Source organism: Anomaloglossus baeobatrachus, chromosome 7, assembly GCF_048569485.1.
Source record: "Anomaloglossus baeobatrachus isolate aAnoBae1 chromosome 7, aAnoBae1.hap1, whole genome shotgun sequence".
NCBI lineage: Eukaryota > Metazoa > Chordata > Amphibia > Anura > Aromobatidae > Anomaloglossus > Anomaloglossus baeobatrachus.
In genome coordinates, this window is record NC_134359.1 from 168,319,067 (window position 1) to 168,339,948 (window position 20,882).

The 20,882-nt window shown below is 42.6% G+C and overlaps 1 protein-coding gene across 2 annotated transcripts in view; it reads right to left on the reverse strand.

Moving 5' to 3' along the window:
* LOC142245236 (carboxypeptidase O-like) overlaps positions 1–20,882 on the reverse strand; it is a 992,459-nt gene that overhangs the window by 591,050 nt on the left and 380,527 nt on the right. For both annotated transcript variants that reach the window (XM_075317796.1, XM_075317797.1), the window contains one exon: positions 19,649–19,753. In XM_075317796.1, coding sequence (XP_075173911.1) covers positions 19,649–19,753 — 105 coding nt within the window. The remainder of the gene's footprint in view (positions 1–19,648; positions 19,754–20,882) is intronic.

Here is a 20,882-nt window from a genome sequence, read left to right on the forward strand (position 1 = left end):
GGGATGATGCGTGCGGGAGTGCCGGGGTGTGTGCGGCAGTGCCTGCGTGTGCGGTGATGACGGGGTCTCTCCCTCTCTCTCAGCCTGAAAAAAAAAAAAAAGAAAAAAAAAAAAACGGATCCGTTTTTTACCGGATCCGTCACATCAGTTTTTACACACTCTGACACGGATCTGTTGCTTCAGGCACAAACCGGATTGTGAAGAAAAAACAAAAAAGCTAGCACTAAATGTGCACTACAGCACTAAAAATTCCAACTGTACTTATTATAAATATGAGATTTTTGGCAAAAAATTGCAATTTCTTGAGCCACCCCGCCACTCCATGGCAATCTCAGTAGGGGCAGTCCTAACACTAAAATATTTTTATAAAATGTGCCAAACGGCCTCACATATTAACCCCTTCACAACCGGCCGATTTTTCGCTTTCCATTTTTTTTTTCGCCATTCTTTTTCTGAGAGACGTAACTTTTTTATTTTTCAGTCAATATGGTCATCCGAGGGCTCATTTTTTGCGGAACGAGCTGTACTTTTAAATGAAATCATCAGTTTTACCATATAGTGTACTAGAAAACGACAAAAAAATTCCAAATGCAGAAAAATTGCAAAAAAAGTGCAATAGCACTATGGTTTTTGAGATATTTTATTCACTGTGTTCAATATATGGTAAAACTGATGTGTGGGAGTGATGCCTCAGGTCAGTGCGAGTTCGTAGACACCAAACATGTATAGGTTTATTTTTATATAAGGGGTTAAAAAGTAATCGGAAGTTTGTCCGAAAAAAGTGGCGCACGTTTTACGCCATATTCCGTGACCCGTAGCGTTCTCATTTTTCGGGATCTATGGCTCACTGATGGCTTATTTTTTGCGACTCGAGCTGACGTTTTTAACGGTACCATTTTTGCGCAGATGCTACGTTTTGATCGCCTCTTATTGCATTTTGCGCAAAAGTGGTGGCGACAAAAAAACATTGTTTTGGCGTTTGGAATTTTTTTGCCGCTATGCCGTATACTGATCAAATTAATTGATTTTATATTTCTGAACGCGGCGATACCAAATGTGTGTATATTTTTTATTTTTTTAACCCTTTAATTTTCAATGGGGCGAATAGGGGGGTGATTTGAACTTTTGGGTTTTTTTTGTTTTTTTTACATTTTTTAAAACTTTTTTTTTTAACTTTTTTTTTTATTTTAATAGTCCCCCTAGGGGGCTATTGCGATCAGCATTCCGATCGCTCTGCAGTATCTGCTGATCACAGCTACAAGGCTGTAAACAGCAGATACGCTCTCTTTCTCTTTTGCTGTGCCGCTGGCACAGCGAAAGTGAAAGCAAGTCAGTTGTAGTACAGGAGTCATCACATGACCCTGTGCTACCATGACAACTATCGGGAGTCACGTGATCGCGTCACGTGACTTTTGGTATCGGGCGGTAAGTAAATGTTTACCGCGATCGCGCTTATAATGGCGCTGTGACATATTGACAGCACCATATAAGGGGTTAAACGGCACGAGCAGATAACGATTCTGCTCATGCCTAGCAGGCACACAACTCAGCTGTGAAAATCAGCTGAGATGTGTGCTGATGATGCTTCCGGCAGACCGCGGGCAGTAACATTATGACCGCAAGGACGTAATTTTACGGCCCACGGTCGTTAAGGGGTTAAATAGTAGAACTGCTCTTAGCAGCACTCACCTGGTCTATTTCAATCCCGTACCCATGACTGACTCACGGCTGTGGGCGGGACAGGTCCAGGCAAATGCTGCACAGTCATCAGGCCCTGTCCACAGGCTTTTTACTTCATGCAGCATTTGCCTGGACCTGTCCCGCCCACAGCCATGATTCAGTCATGGGTACGGGATTGAAATAGACCAGGTGAGTGCTGCTAAGAGCAGTTCTACTATTTAATATGTGAGGCCGTTTGGCACATTTTATAAAAATATTTTAGTGTTAGGACTGCCCCTACTAAGATTGCCGTGGAGTGGCGGGGTGGCTCAAGAAATTGCAATTTTTTTGCCAAAAATCTCATATTTATAATAAGTACAGTTGGAATCTTTAGTGCTGTAGTGCACATTTAGTGCTAGCTTTTTTGTTTTTTCTTCATTGAATTGGTCGGTGGCTGACCCCCACCTTGCTATGCACCCCAATTTGGGATGTATTCCACCTGTCTAGATTTTGGCGATTGGTGACTGTTCACATTCAGTCATCAGGCCCTGTTCACAGGCTTTTTACTTCATGCAGCATTTGCCTGGACCTGTCCCGCCCACAGCCATGATTCAGTCATGGGTACGGGATTGAAATAGACCAGGTGAGTGCTGCTAAGAGCAGTTCTACTATTTAATATGTGAGACCGTTTGGCACATTTTATAAAAATATTTTAGTGTTAGGACTGCCCCTACTAAGATTGCCGTGGAGTGGCGGGGTGGCTCAAGAAATTGCAATTTTTTGCCAAAAATCTCATATTTATAATAAGTACAGTTGGAATCTTTAGTGCTTTAGTGCACATTTAGTGCTAGCTTTTTTGTTTTTTCTTCATTGAATTGGTCGGTGGCTGACCCCCACCTTGCTATGCACCCCAATTGGGATGTATTCCACCTGTCTAGATTTTGGCGATTGGTGACTGTTCACATTCAGTCATCAGGCCCTGTCCACAGGCTTTTTACTTCATGCAGCATTTGCCTGGACCTGTCCCACCCACAGCCATGATTCAGTCATGGGTACGGGATTGAAATAGACCAGGTGAGTGCTGCTAAGAGCAGTTCTACTATTTAATATGTGAGGCCGTTTGGCACATTATATAAAAATATTTTAGTGTTAGGACTGCCCCTACTGAGATTGCCGTGGAGTGACGGGGTGGCTCAAGAAATTGCAATTTTTTGCCAAAAATCCCATATTTATAATAAGTACAGTTGGAATCTTTAGTGCTGTAGTGCACATTTAGTGCTAGCTTTTTTGTTTTTTCTTCATTGAATTGGTCGGTGGCTGACCCCCACCTTGCTATGCACCCCAATTTGGGATGTATTCCACCTGTCTAGATTTTGGCGATTGGTGACTGTTCACATTCAGTCATCAGGCCCTGTTCACAGGCTTTTTACTTCATGCAGCATTTGACTGGACCTGTCCCACCCACAGCCATGATTCAGTCATGGGTACGGGATTGAAATAGACCAGGTGAGTGCTGCTAAGAGCAGTTCTACTATTTAATATGTGAGGCCGTTTGGCACATTATATAAAAATATTTTAGTGTTAGGACTGCCCCTACTGAGATTGCCGTGGAGTGACGGGGTGGCTCAAGAAATTGCAATTTTTTGCCAAAAATCCCATATTTATAATAAGTACAGTTGGAATCTTTAGTGCTGTAGTGCACATTTAGTGCTAGCTTTTTTGTTTTTTCTTCATTGAATTGGTCGGTGGCTGACCCCCACCTTGCTATGCACCCCAATTTGGGATGTATTCCACCTGTCTAGATTTTGGCGATTGGTGACTGTTCACATTCAGTCATCAGGCCCTGTTCACAGGCTTTTTACTTCATGCAGCATTTGCCTGGACCTGTCCCGCCCACAGCCATGATTCAGTCATGGGTACGGGATTGAAATAGACCAGGTGAGTGCTGCTAAGAGCAGTTCTACTATTTAATATGTGAGACCGTTTGGCACATTTTATAAAAATATTTTAGTGTTAGGACTGCCCCTACTAAGATTGCCGTGGAGTGGCGGGGTGGCTCAAGAAATTGCAATTTTTTGCCAAAAATCTCATATTTATAATAAGTACAGTTGGAATCTTTAGTGCTGTAGTGCACATTTAGTGCTAGCTTTTTTGTTTTTTCTTCATTGAATTGGTCGGTGGCTGACCCCCACCTTGCTATGCACCCCAATTTGGGATGTATTCCACCTGTCTAGATTTTGGCGATTGGTGACTGTTCACATTCAGTCATCAGGCCCTGTCCACAGGCTTTTTACTTCATGCAGCATTTGCCTGGACCTGTCCCACCCACAGCCATGATTCAGTCATGGGTACGGGATTGAAATAGACCAGGTGAGTGCTGCTAAGAGCAGTTCTACTATTTAATATGTGAGGCCGTTTGGCACATTATATAAAAATATTTTAGTGTTAGGACTGCCCCTACTGAGATTGCCGTGGAGTGACGGGGTGGCTCAAGAAATTGCAATTTTTTGCCAAAAATCCCATATTTATAATAAGTACAGTTGGAATCTTTAGTGCTGTAGTGCACATTTAGTGCTAGCTTTTTTGTTTTTTCTTCATTGAATTGGTCGGTGGCTGACCCCCACCTTGCTATGCACCCCAATTTGGGATGTATTCCACCTGTCTAGATTTTGGCGATTGGTGACTGTTCACATTCAGTCATCAGGCCCTGTTCACAGGCTTTTTACTTCATGCAGCATTTGCCTGGACCTGTCCCGCCCACAGCCATGATTCAGTCATGGGTACGGGATTGAAATAGACCAGGTGAGTGCTGCTAAGAGCAGTTCTACTATTTAATATGTGAGACCGTTTGGCACATTTTATAAAAATATTTTAGTGTTAGGACTGCCCCTACTAAGATTGCCGTGGAGTGGCGGGGTGGCTCAAGAAATTGCAATTTTTTGCCAAAAATCTCATATTTATAATAAGTACAGTTGGAATCTTTAGTGCTTTAGTGCACATTTAGTGCTAGCTTTTTTGTTTTTTCTTCATTGAATTGGTCGGTGGCTGACCCCCACCTTGCTATGCACCCCAATTTGGGATGTATTCCACCTGTCTAGATTTTGGCGATTGGTGACTGTTCACATTCAGTCATCAGGCCCTGTCCACAGGCTTTTTACTTCATGCAGCATTTGCCTGGACCTGTCCCACCCACAGCCATGATTCAGTCATGGGTACGGGATTGAAATAGACCAGGTGAGTGCTGCTAAGAGCAGTTCTACTATTTAATATGTGAGGCCGTTTGGCACATTATATAAAAATATTTAGTGTTAGGACTGCCCCTACTGAGATTGCCGTGGAGTGACGGGGTGGCTCAAGAAATTGCAATTTTTTGCCAAAAATCCCATATTTATAATAAGTACAGTTGGAATCTTTAGTGCTGTAGTGCACATTTAGTGCTAGCTTTTTTGTTTTTTCTTCATTGAATTGGTCGGTGGCTGACCCCCACCTTGCTATGCACCCCAATTTGGGATGTATTCCACCTGTCTAGATTTTGGCGATTGGTGACTGTTCACATTCAGTCATCAGGCCCTGTCCACAGGCTTTTTACTTCATGCAGCATTTGACTGGACATGTCCCACCCACAGCCATGATTCAGTCATGGGTACGGGATTGAAATAGACCAGGTGAGTGCTGCTAAGAGCAGTTCTACTATTTAATATGTGAGGCCGTTTGGCACATTATATAAAAATATTTTAGTGTTAGGACTGCCCCTACTGAGATTGCCGTGGAGTGACGGGGTGGCTCAAGAAATTGCAATTTTTTGCCAAAAATCCCATATTTATAATAAGTACAGTTGGAATCTTTAGTGCTGTAGTGCACATTTAGTGCTAGCTTTTTTGTTTTTTCTTCATTGAATTGGTCGGTGGCTGACCCCCACCTTGCTATGCACCCCAATTTGGGATGTATTCCACCTGTCTAGATTTTGGCGATTGGTGACTGTTCACATTCAGTCATCAGGCCCTGTTCACAGGCTTTTTACTTCATGCAGCATTTGCCTGGACCTGTCCCGCCCACAGCCATGATTCAGTCATGGGTACGGGATTGAAATAGACCAGGTGAGTGCTACTAAGAGCAGTTCTACTATTTAATATGTGAGGCCGTTTGGCACATTATATAAAAATATTTTAGTGTTAGGACTGCCCCTACTGAGATTGCCGTGGAGTGACGGGGTGGCTCAAGAAATTGCAATTTTTTGCCAAAAATCCCATATTTATAATATGTACAGTTGGAATCTTTAGTGCTGTAGTGCACATTTAGTGCTAGCTTTTTTGTTTTTTCTTCATTGAATTGGTCGGTGGCTGACCCCCACCTTGCTATGCACCCCAATTTGGGATGTATTCCACCTGTCTAGATTTTGGCGATTGGTGACTGTTCACATTCAGTCATCAGGCCCTGTCCACAGGCTTTTTACTTCATGCAGCATTTGCCTGGACCTGTCCCACCTACAGCCATGATTCAGTCATGGGTACGGGATTGAAATAGACCAGGTGAGTGCTGCTAAGAGCAGTTCTACTATTTAATATGTGAGGCCGTTTGGCACATTATATAAAAATATTTTAGTGTTAGGACTGCCCCTACTGAGATTGCCGTGGAGTGACGGGGTGGCTCAAGAAATTGCAATTTTTTGCCAAAAATCCCATATTTATAATAAGTACAGTTGGAATCTTTAGTGCTGTAGTGCACATTTAGTGCTAGCTTTTTTGTTTTTTCTTCATTGAATTGGTCGGTGGCTGACCCCCACCTTGCTATGCACCCCAATTTGGGATGTATTCCACCTGTCTAGATTTTGGCGATTGGTGACTGTTCACATTCAGTCTTCAGGCCCTGTCCACAGGCTTTTTACTTCATGCAGCATTTGACTGGACCTGTCCCACCCACAGCCATGATTCAGTCATGGGTACGGGATTGAAATAGACCAGGTGAGTGCTGCTAAGAGCAGTTCTACTATTTAATATGTGAGGCCGTTTGGCACATTATATAAAAATATTTTAGTGTTAGGACTGCCCCTACTGAGATTGCCGTGGAGTGACGGGGTGGCTCAAGAAATTGCAATTTTTTGCCAAAAATCCCATATATATAATAAGTACAGTTGGAATCTTTAGTGCTGTAGTGCACATTTAGTGCTAGCTTTTTTGTTTTTTCTTCATTGAATTGGTCGGTGGCTGACCCCCACCTTGCTATGCACCCCAATTTGGGATGTATTCCACCTGTCTAGATTTTGGCGATTGGTGACTGTTCACATTCAGTCATCAGGCCCTGTTCACAGGCTTTTTACTTCATGCAGCATTTGCCTGGACCTGTCCCGCCCACAGCCATGATTCAGTCATGGGTACGGGATTGAAATAGACCAGGTGAGTGCTGCTAAGAGCAGTTCTACTATTTAATATGTGAGACCGTTTGGCACATTTTATAAAAATATTTTAGTGTTAGGACTGCCCCTACTAAGATTGCCGTGGAGTGGCGGGGTGGCTCAAGAAATTGCAATTTTTTGCCAAAAATCTCATATTTATAATAAGTACAGTTGGAATCTTTAGTGCTGTAGGGCACATTTAGTGCTAGCTTTTTTGTTTTTTCTTCATTGAATTGGTCGGTGGCTGACCCCCACCTTGCTATGCACCCCAATTTGGGATGTATTCCACCTGTCTAGATTTTGGCGATTGGTGACTGTTCACATTCAGTCATCAGGCCCTGTCCACAGGCTTTTTACTTCATGCAGCATTTGCCTGGACCTGTCCCACCCACAGCCATGATTCAGTCATGGGTACGGGATTGAAATAGACCAGGTGAGTGCTGCTAAGAGCAGTTCTACTATTTAATATGTGAGGCCGTTTGGCACATTATATAAAAATATTTTAGTGTTAGGACTGCCCCTACTGAGATTGCCGTGGAGTGACGGGGTGGCTCAAGAAATTGCAATTTTTTGCCAAAAATCCCATATTTATAATAAGTACAGTTGGAATCTTTAGTGCTGTAGTGCACATTTAGTGCTAGCTTTTTTGTTTTTTCTTCATTGAATTGGTCGGTGGCTGACCCCCACCTTGCTATGCACCCCAATTTGGGATGTATTCCACCTGTCTAGATTTTGGCGATTGGTGACTGTTCACATTCAGTCATCAGGCCCTGTCCACAGGCTTTTTACTTCATGCAGCATTTGCCTGGACCTGTCCCACCCACAGCCATGATTCAGTCATGGGTACGGGATTGAAATAGACCAGGTGAGTGCTGCTAAGAGCAGTTCTACTATTTAATATGTGAGGCCGTTTGGCACATTATATAAAAATATTTTAGTGTTAGGACTGCCCCTACTGAGATTGCCGTGGAGTGACGGGGTGGCTCAAGAAATTGCAATTTTTTGCCAAAAATCCCATATTTATAATAAGTACAGTTGGAATCTTTAGTGCTGTAGTGCACATTTAGTGCTAGCTTTTTTGTTTTTTCTTCATTGAATTGGTCGGTGGCTGACCCCCACCTTGCTATGCACCCCAATTTGGGATGTATTCCACCTGTCTAGATTTTGGCGATTGGTGACTGTTCACATTCAGTCATCAGGCCCTGTCCACAGGCTTTTTACTTCATGCAGCATTTGCCTGGACCTGTCCCACCCACAGCCATGATTCAGTCATGGGTACGGGATTGAAATAGACCAGGTGAGTGCTGCTAAGAGCAGTTCTACTATTTAATATGTGAGGCCGTTTGGCACATTATATAAAAATATTTTAGTGTTAGGACTGCCCCTACTGAGATTGCCGTGGAGTGACGGGGTGGCTCAAGAAATTGCAATTTTTTGCCAAAAATCCCATATTTATAATAAGTACAGTTGGAATCTTTAGTGCTGTAGTGCACATTTAGTGCTAGCTTTTTTGTTTTTTCTTCATTGAATTGGTCGGTGGCTGACCCCCATCTTGCTATGCACCCCAATTTGGGATGTATTCCACCTGTCTAGATTTTGGCGATTGGTGACTGTTCACATTCAGTCATCAGGCCCTGTTCACAGGCTTTTTACTTCATGCAGCATTTGCCTGGACCTGTCCCGCCCACAGCCATGATTCAGTCATGGGTACGATATTGAAATAGACCAGGTGAGTGCTGCTAAGAGCAGTTCTACTATTTAATATGTGAGACCGTTTGGCACATTTTATAAAAATATTTTAGTGTTAGGACTGCCCCTACTAAGATTGCCGTGGAGTGGCGGGGTGGCTCAAGAAATTGCAATTTTTTGCCAAAAATCTCATATTTATAATAAGTACAGTTGGAATCTTTAGTGCTTTAGTGCACATTTAGTGCTAGCTTTTTTGTTTTTTCTTCATTGAATTGGTCGGTGGCTGACCCCCACCTTGCTATGCACCCCAATTTGGGATGTATTCCACCTGTCTAGATTTTGGCGATTGGTGACTGTTCACATTCAGTCATCAGGCCCTGTCCACAGGCTTTTTATTTCATGCAGCATTTGCCTGGACCTGTCCCACCCACAGCCATGATTCAGTCATGGGTACGGGATTGAAATAGACCAGGTGAGTGCTGCTAAGAGCAGTTCTACTATTTAATATGTGAGGCCGTTTGGCACATTATATAAAAATATTTTAGTGTTAGGACTGCCCCTACTGAGATTGCCGTGGAGTGACGGGGTGGCTCAAGAAATTGCAATTTTTTGCCAAAAATCCCATATTTATAATAAGTACAGTTGGAATCTTTAGTGCTGTAGTGCACATTTAGTGCTAGCTTTTTTGTTTTTTCTTCATTGAATTGGTCGGTGGCTGACCCCCACCTTGCTATGCACCCCAATTTGGGATGTATTCCACCTGTCTAGATTTTGGCGATTGGTGACTGTTCACATTCAGTCATCAGGCCCTGTCCACAGGCTTTTTACTTCATGCAGCATTTGCCTGGACCTGTCCCACCCACAGCCATGATTCAGTCATGGGTACGGGATTGAAATAGACCAGGTGAGTGCTGCTAAGAGCAGTTCTACTATTTAATATGTGAGGCCGTTTGGCACATTATATAAAAATATTTTAGTGTTAGGACTGCCCCTACTGAGATTGCCGTGGAGTGACGGGGTGGCTCAAGAAATTGCAATTTCTTGCCAAAAATCCCATATTTATAATAAGTACAGTTGGAATCTTTAGTGCTGTAGTGCACATTTAGTGCTAGCTTTTTTGTTTTTTCTTCATTGAATTGGTCGGTGGCTGACCCCCACCTTGCTATGCACCCCAATTTGGGATGTATTCCACCTGTCTAGATTTTGGCGATTGGTGACTGTTCACATTCAGTCATCAGGCCCTGTCCACAGGCTTTTTACTTCATGCAGCATTTGCCTGGACCTGTCCCACCCACAGCCATGATTCAGTCATGGGTACGGGATTGAAATAGACCAGGTGAGTGCTGCTAAGAGCAGTTCTACTATTTAATATGTGAGGCCGTTTGGCACATTATATAAAAATATTTTAGTGTTAGGACTGCCCCTACTGAGATTGCCGTGGAGTGACGGGGTGGCTCAAGAAATTGCAATTTTTTGCCAAAAATCCCATATTTATAATAAGTACAGTTGGAATCTTTAGTGCTGTAGTGCACATTTAGTGCTAGCTTTTTTGTTTTTTCTTCATTGAATTGGTCGGTGGCTGACCCCCACCTTGCTATGCACCCCAATTTGGGATGTATTCCACCTGTCTAGATTTTGGCGATTGGTGACTGTTCACATTCAGTCATCAGGCCCTGTTCACAGGCTTTTTACTTCATGCAGCATTTGCCTGGACCTGTCCCGCCCACAGCCATGATTCAGTCATGGGTACGGGATTGAAATAGACCAGGTGAGTGCTGCTAAGAGCAGTTCTACTATTTAATATGTGAGACCGTTTGGCACATTTTATAAAAATATTTTAGTGTTAGGACTGCCCCTACTAAGATTGCCGTGGAGTGGCGGGGTGGCTCAAGAAATTGCAATTTTTTGCCAAAAATCTCATATTTATAATAAGTACAGTTGGAATCTTTAGTGCTTTAGTGCACATTTAGTGCTAGCTTTTTTGTTTTTTCTTCATTGAATTGGTCGGTGGCTGACCCCCACCTTGCTATGCACCCCAATTTGGGATGTATTCCACCTGTCTAGATTTTGGCGATTGGTGACTGTTCACATTCAGTCATCAGGCCCTGTCCACAGGCTTTTTACTTCATGCAGCATTTGCCTGGACCTGTCCCACCCACAGCCATGATTCAGTCATGGGTACGGGATTGAAATAGACCAGGTGAGTGCTGCTAAGAGCAGTTCTACTATTTAATATGTGAGGCCGTTTGGCACATTATATAAAAATATTTTAGTGTTAGGACTGCCCCTACTGAGATTGCCGTGGAGTGACGGGGTGGCTCAAGAAATTGCAATTTTTTGCCAAAAATCCCATATTTATAATAAGTACAGTTGGAATCTTTAGTGCTGTAGTGCACATTTAGTGCTAGCTTTTTTGTTTTTTCTTCATTGAATTGGTCGGTGGCTGACCCCCACCTTGCTATGCACCCCAATTTGGGATGTATTCCACCTGTCTAGATTTTGGCGATTGGTGACTGTTCACATTCAGTCATCAGGCCCTGTCCACAGGCTTTTTACTTCATGCAGCATTTGACTGGACCTGTCCCACCCACAGCCATGATTCAGTCATGGGTACGGGATTGAAATAGACCAGGTGAGTGCTGCTAAGAGCAGTTCTACTATTTAATATGTGAGGCCGTTTGGCACATTATATAAAAATATTTTAGTGTTAGGACTGCCCCTACTGAGATTGCCGTGGAGTGACGGGGTGGCTCAAGAAATTGCAATTTTTTGCCAAAAATCCCATATTTATAATAAGTACAGTTGGAATCTTTAGTGCTGTAGTGCACATTTAGTGCTAGCTTTTTTGTTTTTTCTTCATTGAATTGGTCGGTGGCTGACCCCCACCTTGCTATGCACCCCAATTTGGGATGTATTCCACCTGTCTAGATTTTGGCGATTGGTGACTGTTCACATTCAGTCATCAGGCCCTGTCCACAGGCTTTTTATTTCATGCAGCATTTGCCTGGACCTGTCCCACCCACAGCCATGATTCAGTCATGGGTACGGGATTGAAATAGACCAGGTGAGTGCTGCTAAGAGCAGTTCTACTATTTAATATGTGAGGCCGTTTGGCACATTATATAAAAATATTTTAGTGTTAGGACTGCCCCTACTGAGATTGCCGTGGAGTGACGGGGTGGCTCAAGAAATTGCAATTTTTTGCCAAAAATCCCATATTTATAATAAGTACAGTTGGAATCTTTAGTGCTGTAGTGCACATTTAGTGCTAGCTTTTTTGTTTTTTCTTCATTGAATTGGTCGGTGGCTGACCCCCACCTTGCTATGCACCCCAATTTGGGATGTATTCCACCTGTCTAGATTTTGGCGATTGGTGACTGTTCACATTCAGTCATCAGGCCCTGTCCACAGGCTTTTTACTTCATGCAGCATTTGCCTGGACCTGTCCCACCCACAGCCATGATTCAGTCATGGGTACGGGATTGAAATAGACCAGGTGAGTGCTGCTAAGAGCAGTTCTACTATTTAATATGTGAGGCCGTTTGGCACATTATATAAAAATATTTTAGTGTTAGGACTGCCCCTACTGAGATTGCCGTGGAGTGACGGGGTGGCTCAAGAAATTGCAATTTTTTGCCAAAAATCCCATATTTATAATAAGTACAGTTGGAATCTTTAGTGCTGTAGTGCACATTTAGTGCTAGCTTTTTTGTTTTTTCTTCATTGAATTGGTCGGTGGCTGACCCCCACCTTGCTATGCACCCCAATTTGGGATGTATTCCACCTGTCTAGATTTTGGCGATTGGTGACTGTTCACATTCAGTCATCAGGCCCTGTCCACAGGCTTTTTACTTCATGCAGCATTTGCCTGGACCTGTCCCACCCACAGCCATGATTCAGTCATGGGTACGGGATTGAAATAGACCAGGTGAGTGCTGCTAAGAGCAGTTCTACTATTTAATATGTGAGGCCGTTTGGCACATTATATAAAAATATTTTAGTGTTAGGACTGCCCCTACTGAGATTGCCGTGGAGTGACGGGGTGGCTCAAGAAATTGCAATTTTTTGCCAAAAATCCCATATTTATAATAAGTACAGTTGGAATCTTTAGTGCTGTAGTGCACATTTAGTGCTAGCTTTTTTGTTTTTTCTTCATTGAATTGGTCGGTGGCTGACCCCCACCTTGCTATGCACCCCAATTTGGGATGTATTCCACCTGTCTAGATTTTGGCGATTGGTGACTGTTCACATTCAGTCATCAGGCCCTGTTCACAGGCTTTTTACTTCATGCAGCATTTGCCTGGACCTGTCCCGCCCACAGCCATGATTCAGTCATGGGTACGGGATTGAAATAGACCAGGTGAGTGCTGCTAAGAGCAGTTCTACTATTTAATATGTGAGACCGTTTGGCACATTTTATAAAAATATTTTAGTGTTAGGACTGCCCCTACTAAGATTGCCGTGGAGTGGCGGGGTGGCTCAAGAAATTGCAATTTTTTGCCAAAAATCTCATATTTATAATAAGTACAGTTGGAATCTTTAGTGCTTTAGTGCACATTTAGTGCTAGCTTTTTTGTTTTTTCTTCATTGAATTGGTCGGTGGCTGACCCCCACCTTGCTATGCACCCCAATTTGGGATGTATTCCACCTGTCTAGATTTTGGCGATTGGTGACTGTTCACATTCAGTCATCAGGCCCTGTCCACAGGCTTTTTACTTCATGCAGCATTTGCCTGGACCTGTCCCACCCACAGCCATGATTCAGTCATGGGTACGGGATTGAAATAGACCAGGTGAGTGCTGCTAAGAGCAGTTCTACTATTTAATATGTGAGGCCGTTTGGCACATTATATAAAAATATTTTAGTGTTAGGACTGCCCCTACTGAGATTGCCGTGGAGTGACGGGGTGGCTCAAGAAATTGCAATTTTTTGCCAAAAATCCCATATTTATAATAAGTACAGTTGGAATCTTTAGTGCTGTAGTGCACATTTAGTGCTAGCTTTTTTGTTTTTTCTTCATTGAATTGGTCGGTGGCTGACCCCCACCTTGCTATGCACCCCAATTTGGGATGTATTCCACCTGTCTAGATTTTGGCGATTGGTGACTGTTCACATTCAGTCATCAGGCCCTGTCCACAGGCTTTTTACTTCATGCAGCATTTGACTGGACCTGTCCCACCCACAGCCATGATTCAGTCATGGGTACGGGATTGAAATAGACCAGGTGAGTGCTGCTAAGAGCAGTTCTACTATTTAATATGTGAGGCCGTTTGGCACATTATATAAAAATATTTTAGTGTTAGGACTGCCCCTACTGAGATTGCCGTGGAGTGACGGGGTGGCTCAAGAAATTGCAATTTTTTGCCAAAAATCCCATATTTATAATAAGTACAGTTGGAATCTTTAGTGCTGTAGTGCACATTTAGTGCTAGCTTTTTTGTTTTTTCTTCATTGAATTGGTCGGTGGCTGACCCCCACCTTGCTATGCACCCCAATTTGGGATGTATTCCACCTGTCTAGATTTTGGCGATTGGTGACTGTTCACATTCAGTCATCAGGCCCTGTTCACAGGCTTTTTACTTCATGCAGCATTTGCCTGGACCTGTCCCGCCCACAGCCATGATTCAGTCATGGGTACGGGATTGAAATAGACCAGGTGAGTGCTACTAAGAGCAGTTCTACTATTTAATATGTGAGGCCGTTTGGCACATTATATAAAAATATTTTAGTGTTAGGACTGCCCCTACTGAGATTGCCGTGGAGTGACGGGGTGGCTCAAGAAATTGCAATTTTTTGCCAAAAATCCCATATTTATAATATGTACAGTTGGAATCTTTAGTGCTGTAGTGCACATTTAGTGCTAGCTTTTTTGTTTTTTCTTCATTGAATTGGTCGGTGGCTGACCCCCACCTTGCTATGCACCCCAATTTGGGATGTATTCCACCTGTCTAGATTTTGGCGATTGGTGACTGTTCACATTCAGTCATCAGGCCCTGTCCACAGGCTTTTTACTTCATGCAGCATTTGCCTGGACCTGTCCCACCCACAGCCATGATTCAGTCATGGGTACGGGATTGAAATAGACCAGGTGAGTGCTGCTAAGAGCAGTTCTACTATTTAATATGTGAGGCCGTTTGGCACATTATATAAAAATATTTTAGTGTTAGGACTGCCCCTACTGAGATTGCCGTGGAGTGACGGGGTGGCTCAAGAAATTGCAATTTTTTGCCAAAAATCCCATATTTATAATAAGTACAGTTGGAATCTTTAGTGCTGTAGTGCACATTTAGTGCTAGCTTTTTTGTTTTTTCTTCATTGAATTGGTCGGTGGCTGACCCCCACCTTGCTATGCACCCCAATTTGGGATGTATTCCACCTGTCTAGATTTTGGCGATTGGTGACTGTTCACATTCAGTCTTCAGGCCCTGTCCACAGGCTTTTTACTTCATGCAGCATTTGACTGGACCTGTCCCACCCACAGCCATGATTCAGTCATGGGTACGGGATTGAAATAGACCAGGTGAGTGCTGCTAAGAGCAGTTCTACTATTTAATATGTGAGGCCGTTTAGCACATTATATAAAAATATTTTAGTGTTAGGACTGCCCCTACTAAGATTGCCGTGGAGTGGCGGGGTGGCTCAAGAAATTGCAATTTTTTGCCAAAAATCTCATATTTATAATAAGTACAGTTGGAATCTTTAGTGCTGTAGTGCACATTTAGTGCTAGCTTTTTTGTTTTTTCTTCATTGAATTGGTCGGTGGCTGACCCCCACCTTGCTATGCACCCCAATTTGGGATGTATTCCACCTGTCTAGATTTTGGCGATTGGTGACTGTTCACATTCAGTCATCAGGCCCTGTCCACAGGCTTTTTACTTCATGCAGCATTTGCCTGGACCTGTCCCACCCACAGCCATGATTCAGTCATGGGTACGGGATTGAAATAGACCAGGTGAGTGCTGCTAAGAGCAGTTCTACTATTTAATATGTGAGGCCGTTTGGCACATTATATAAAAATATTTTAGTGTTAGGACTGCCCCTACTGAGATTGCCGTGGAGTGACGGGGTGGCTCAAGAAATTGCAATTTTTTGCCAAAAATCCCATATTTATAATAAGTACAGTTGGAATCTTTAGTGCTGTAGTGCACATTTAGTGCTAGCTTTTTTGTTTTTTCTTCATTGAATTGGTCGGTGGCTGACCCCCACCTTGCTATGCACCCCAATTTGGGATGTATTCCACCTGTCTAGATTTTGGCGATTGGTGACTGTTCACATTCAGTCATCAGGCCCTGTTCACAGGCTTTTTACTTCATGCAGCATTTGCCTGGACCTGTCCCGCCCACAGCCATGATTCAGTCATAGGTACGGGATTGAAATAGACCAGGTGAGTGCTGCTAAGAGCAGTTCTACTATTTAATATGTGAGACCGTTTGGCACATTTTATAAAAATATTTTAGTGTTAGGACTGCCCCTACTAAGATTGCCGTGGAGTGGCGGGGTGGCTCAAGGAATTGCAATTTTTTGCCAAAAATCTCATATTTATAATAAGTACAGTTGGAATCTTTAGTGCTTTAGTGCACATTTAGTGCTAGCTTTTTTGTTTTTTCTTCATTGAATTGGTCGGTGGCTGACCCCCACCTTGCTATGCACCCCAATTTGGGATGTATTCCACCTGTCTAGATTTTGGCGATTGGTGACTGTTCACATTCAGTCATCAGGCCCTGTCCACAGGCTTTTTACTTCATGCAGCATTTGCCTGGACCTGTCCCACCCACAGCCATGATTCAGTCATGGGTACGGGATTGAAATAGACCAGGTGAGTGCTGCTAAGAGCAGTTCTACTATTTAATATGTGAGGCCGTTTGGCACATTATATAAAAATATTTTAGTGTTAGGACTGCCCCTACTGAGATTGCCGTGGAGTGACGGGGTGGCTCAAGAAATTGCAATTTTTTGCCAAAAATCCCATATTTATAATAAGTACAGTTGGAATCTTTAGTGCTGTAGTGCACATTTAGTGCTAGCTTTTTTGTTTTTTCTTCATTGAATTGGTCGGTGGCTGACCCCCACCTTGCTATGCACCCCAATTTGGGATGTATTCCACCTGTCTAGATTTTGGCGATTGGTGACTGTTCACATTCAGTCATCAGGCCCTGTCCACAGGCTTTTTACTTCATGCAGCATTTGCCTGGACCTGTCCCACCCACAGCCATGATTCAGTCATGGGTACGGGATTGAAATAGACCAGGTGAGTGCTGCTAAGAGCAGTTCTACTATTTAATATGTGAGGCCGTTTGGCACATTATATAAAAATATTTTAGTGTTAGGACTGCCCCTACTGAGATTGCCGTGGAGTGACGGGGTGGCTCAAGAAATTGCAATTTTTTGCCAAAAATCCCATATTTATAATAAGTACAGTTGGAATCTTTAGTGCTGTAGTGCACATTTAGTGCTAGCTTTTTTGTTTTTTCTTCATTGAATTGGTCGGTGGCTGACCCCCATCTTGCTATGCACCCCAATTTGGGATGTATTCCACCTGTCTAGATTTTGGCGATTGGTGACTGTTCACATTCAGTCATCAGGCCCTGTTCACAGGCTTTTTACTTCATGCAGCATTTGCCTGGACCTGTCCCGCCCACAGCCATGATTCAGTCATGGGTACGATATTGAAATAGACCAGGTGAGTGCTGCTAAGAGCAGTTCTACTATTTAATATGTGAGACCGTTTGGCACATTTTATAAAAATATTTTAGTGTTAGGACTGCCCCTACTAAGATTGCCGTGGAGTGGCGGGGTGGCTCAAGAAATTGCAATTTTTTGCCAAAAATCTCATATTTATAATAAGTACAGTTGGAATCTTTAGTGCTTTAGTGCACATTTAGTGCTAGCTTTTTTGTTTTTTCTTCATTGAATTGGTCGGTGGCTGACCCCCACCTTGCTATGCACCCCAATTTGGGATGTATTCCACCTGTCTAGATTTTGGCGATTGGTGACTGTTCACATTCAGTCATCAGGCCCTGTCCACAGGCTTTTTATTTCATGCAGCATTTGCCTGGACCTGTCCCACCCACAGCCATGATTCAGTCATGGGTACGGGATTGAAATAGACCAGGTGAGTGCTGCTAAGAGCAGTTCTACTATTTAATATGTGAGGCCGTTTGGCACATTATATAAAAATATTTTAGTGTTAGGACTGCCCCTACTGAGATTGCCGTGGAGTGACGGGGTGGCTCAAGAAATTGCAATTTTTTGCCAAAAATCCCATATTTATAATAAGTACAGTTGGAATCTTTAGTGCTGTAGTGCACATTTAGTGCTAGCTTTTTTGTTTTTTCTTCATTGAATTGGTCGGTGGCTGACCCCCACCTTGCTATGCACCCCAATTTGGGATGTATTCCACCTGTCTAGATTTTGGCGATTGGTGACTGTTCACATTCAGTCATCAGGCCCTGTCCACAGGCTTTTTACTTCATGCAGCATTTGCCTGGACCTGTCCCACCCACAGCCATGATTCAGTCATGGGTACGGGATTGAAATAGACCAGGTGAGTGCTGCTAAGAGCAGTTCTACTATTTAATATGTGAGGCCGTTTGGCACATTATATAAAAATATTTTAGTGTTAGGACTGCCCCTACTGAGATTGCCGTGGAGTGACGGGGTGGCTCAAGAAATTGCAATTTTTTGCCCAAAATCCCATATTTATAATAAGTACAGTTGGAATCTTTAGTGCTGTAGTGCACATTTAGTGCTAGCTTTTTTGTTTTTTCTTCATTGAATTGGTCGGTGGCTGACCCCCACCTTGCTATGCACCCCAATTTGGGATGTATTCCACCTGTCTAGATTTTGGCGATTGGTGACTGTTCACATTCAGTCATCAGGCCCTGTTCACAGGCTTTTTACTTCATGCAGCATTTGCCTGGACCTGTCCCGCCCACAGCCATGATTCAGTCATGGGTACGGGATTGAAATAGACCAGGTGAGTGCTGCTAAGAGCAGTTTTACTATTTAATATGTGAGGCCATTTGGCACATTTTATAAAAATATTTTAGTGTTAGGACTGCCCCTACTACGATTGCCGTGGAGTGGCGGGGTGGCTCAAGAAATTGCAATTTTTTGCCAAAAATCTCATATTTATAATAAGTACAGTTGGAATCTTTAGTGCTGTAGTGCACATTTAGTGCTAGCTTTTTTGTTTTTTCTTCATTGAATTGGTCGGTGACTGACCCCCACCTTGCTATGCACCCCAATTTGGGATGTATTCCACCTGTCTAGATTTTGGCAATTGGTGACTGTTCATATTCAGTCATCAGGCCCTGTCCACAGGCTTTTTACTTCATGCAGCATTTGCCTGGACCTGTCCCGCCCACAGCCATGATTCAGTCATGGGTATGGGATTGAAATAGACCAGGTGAGTGCTGCTAAGAGCAGTTCTACTATTTAATATGTGAGGCCGTTTGGCACATTTTATAAAAATATTTTAGTGTTAGGACTGCCCCTACTGAGATTGCCGTGGAGTGGCGGGGTGGCTCAAGAAATTGCAATTTTTTGCCAAAAATCTCATATTTATAATAAGTACAGTTGGAATCTTTAGTGCTGTAGTGCACATTTAGTGCTAGCTTTTTTGTTTTTTCTTCACAAACCGGATTGTGCCTGATTGCAAAAAACTGATGTGTGAAAGTAGCCTTAACAGCTCTGGCTTCATAGAGCCAGGAAAGGGGGGAGATAGATGGAAAACAAGTAGGTGGAAGCTGCACTTAAATGTTTGGCTCCGCTATGAAGCACTGAGCTCCAGTACTTGGTTTGAACAGTAATCTTGTGCTGAGTCCCTTCAGTAGGATAAGAATATGCCTTGCAGTAAATCTTGCACTAATTCCCACATTTATTTAATAATCTATACTAAGAACGTACCTCTCTCATAAACCACTGGCAATAAGCTACAGCAATCCATTCTCGGGCATGAATTCCGCAGTCCATAAATACCACTTTTTTTGTTTCTGATGATGGCCATCCTATCTGTAAAATATAAAATGTTAGTATGAGCAAAGCTGCCAGTACATTTGCAGTTGCTATGTGTACAATTTCTTTGGACTTCCTGATGATTTTACCTTTTGCATTGCAAGTCCACCATAAATCTACATATGAGGGCTTCCAATTACTGAGCTCAACAATATACATTGATGAATGCAATTCAGCGCAGATGCTTTGTCAATATTTAATTTGCTGAAACAAAGTGGTATTAGTGATATTGGGGGTGAATCTTGATTACTGCCTTATTGAATGATGCCTGGTACAGGCAGTCCATGGGTTAACATGGATGAAAAGTACACATTCAATATCTGAAATTATTTTAACCTTTTCAGGGGCCGATATCATTGGATTTGTTTCTTCTTAGCATCAATATTTTTATAACATTTTTCTGGATTTATTTTAATGTTGTCTATTTGTTTCTCTAGCTAAATTTGCTAGCTTGATTTTTTTAGTTTCACGTTTCCTATTGAGATCTTTGTATGCCTAGTATTCTATTTCTGACCTCTCTGCCTTTTAAGTTGTAAATGCCCTATTGTTTGTCTTTTTACACTTAATATTGTGCTATTTAACCATAATTTTAAAGGAACCGCTCACCCCTCTGAAGGTCTGCCTGTATACGTCTTCGTAATGAAATCCTCCAGATCGAAGCACAAAAGATGGTAACCAACCGCACACTACATAGAGCCACAAGGGAAACATTTATCAGCTAGAAATACTTTGAGGATGTATAAAAATTTACTTTTAATGTTCCGTTAAAATTCCATTACACTGGCAGGTTCAATACCGACATGTTCAATCGTTATATGTACTCACATATAACCACTGAACATGTCGGTATTGAACCTTCCAGTGTAATGGAATTTTAACGGAAAATTAAAAGTTAATTTTTATACATCCTCAAAGGATTCCTAGCTGATAATTCTTTCCCTTGTGGATTTAACCATAATGATTTCTTTTTATCCCTGGTCATTTTGTTAATGGGATTATAGAAATATATCTTTAAATGAGGATATCTTTGTAATCCTCATTTACCAGGTCATGATGTCAGTATTCAAGACTAAGCTCTTCCTTTAACTCAGTGAATTTAGCTTTTCAAAAGATTTAGGGCTTTGTT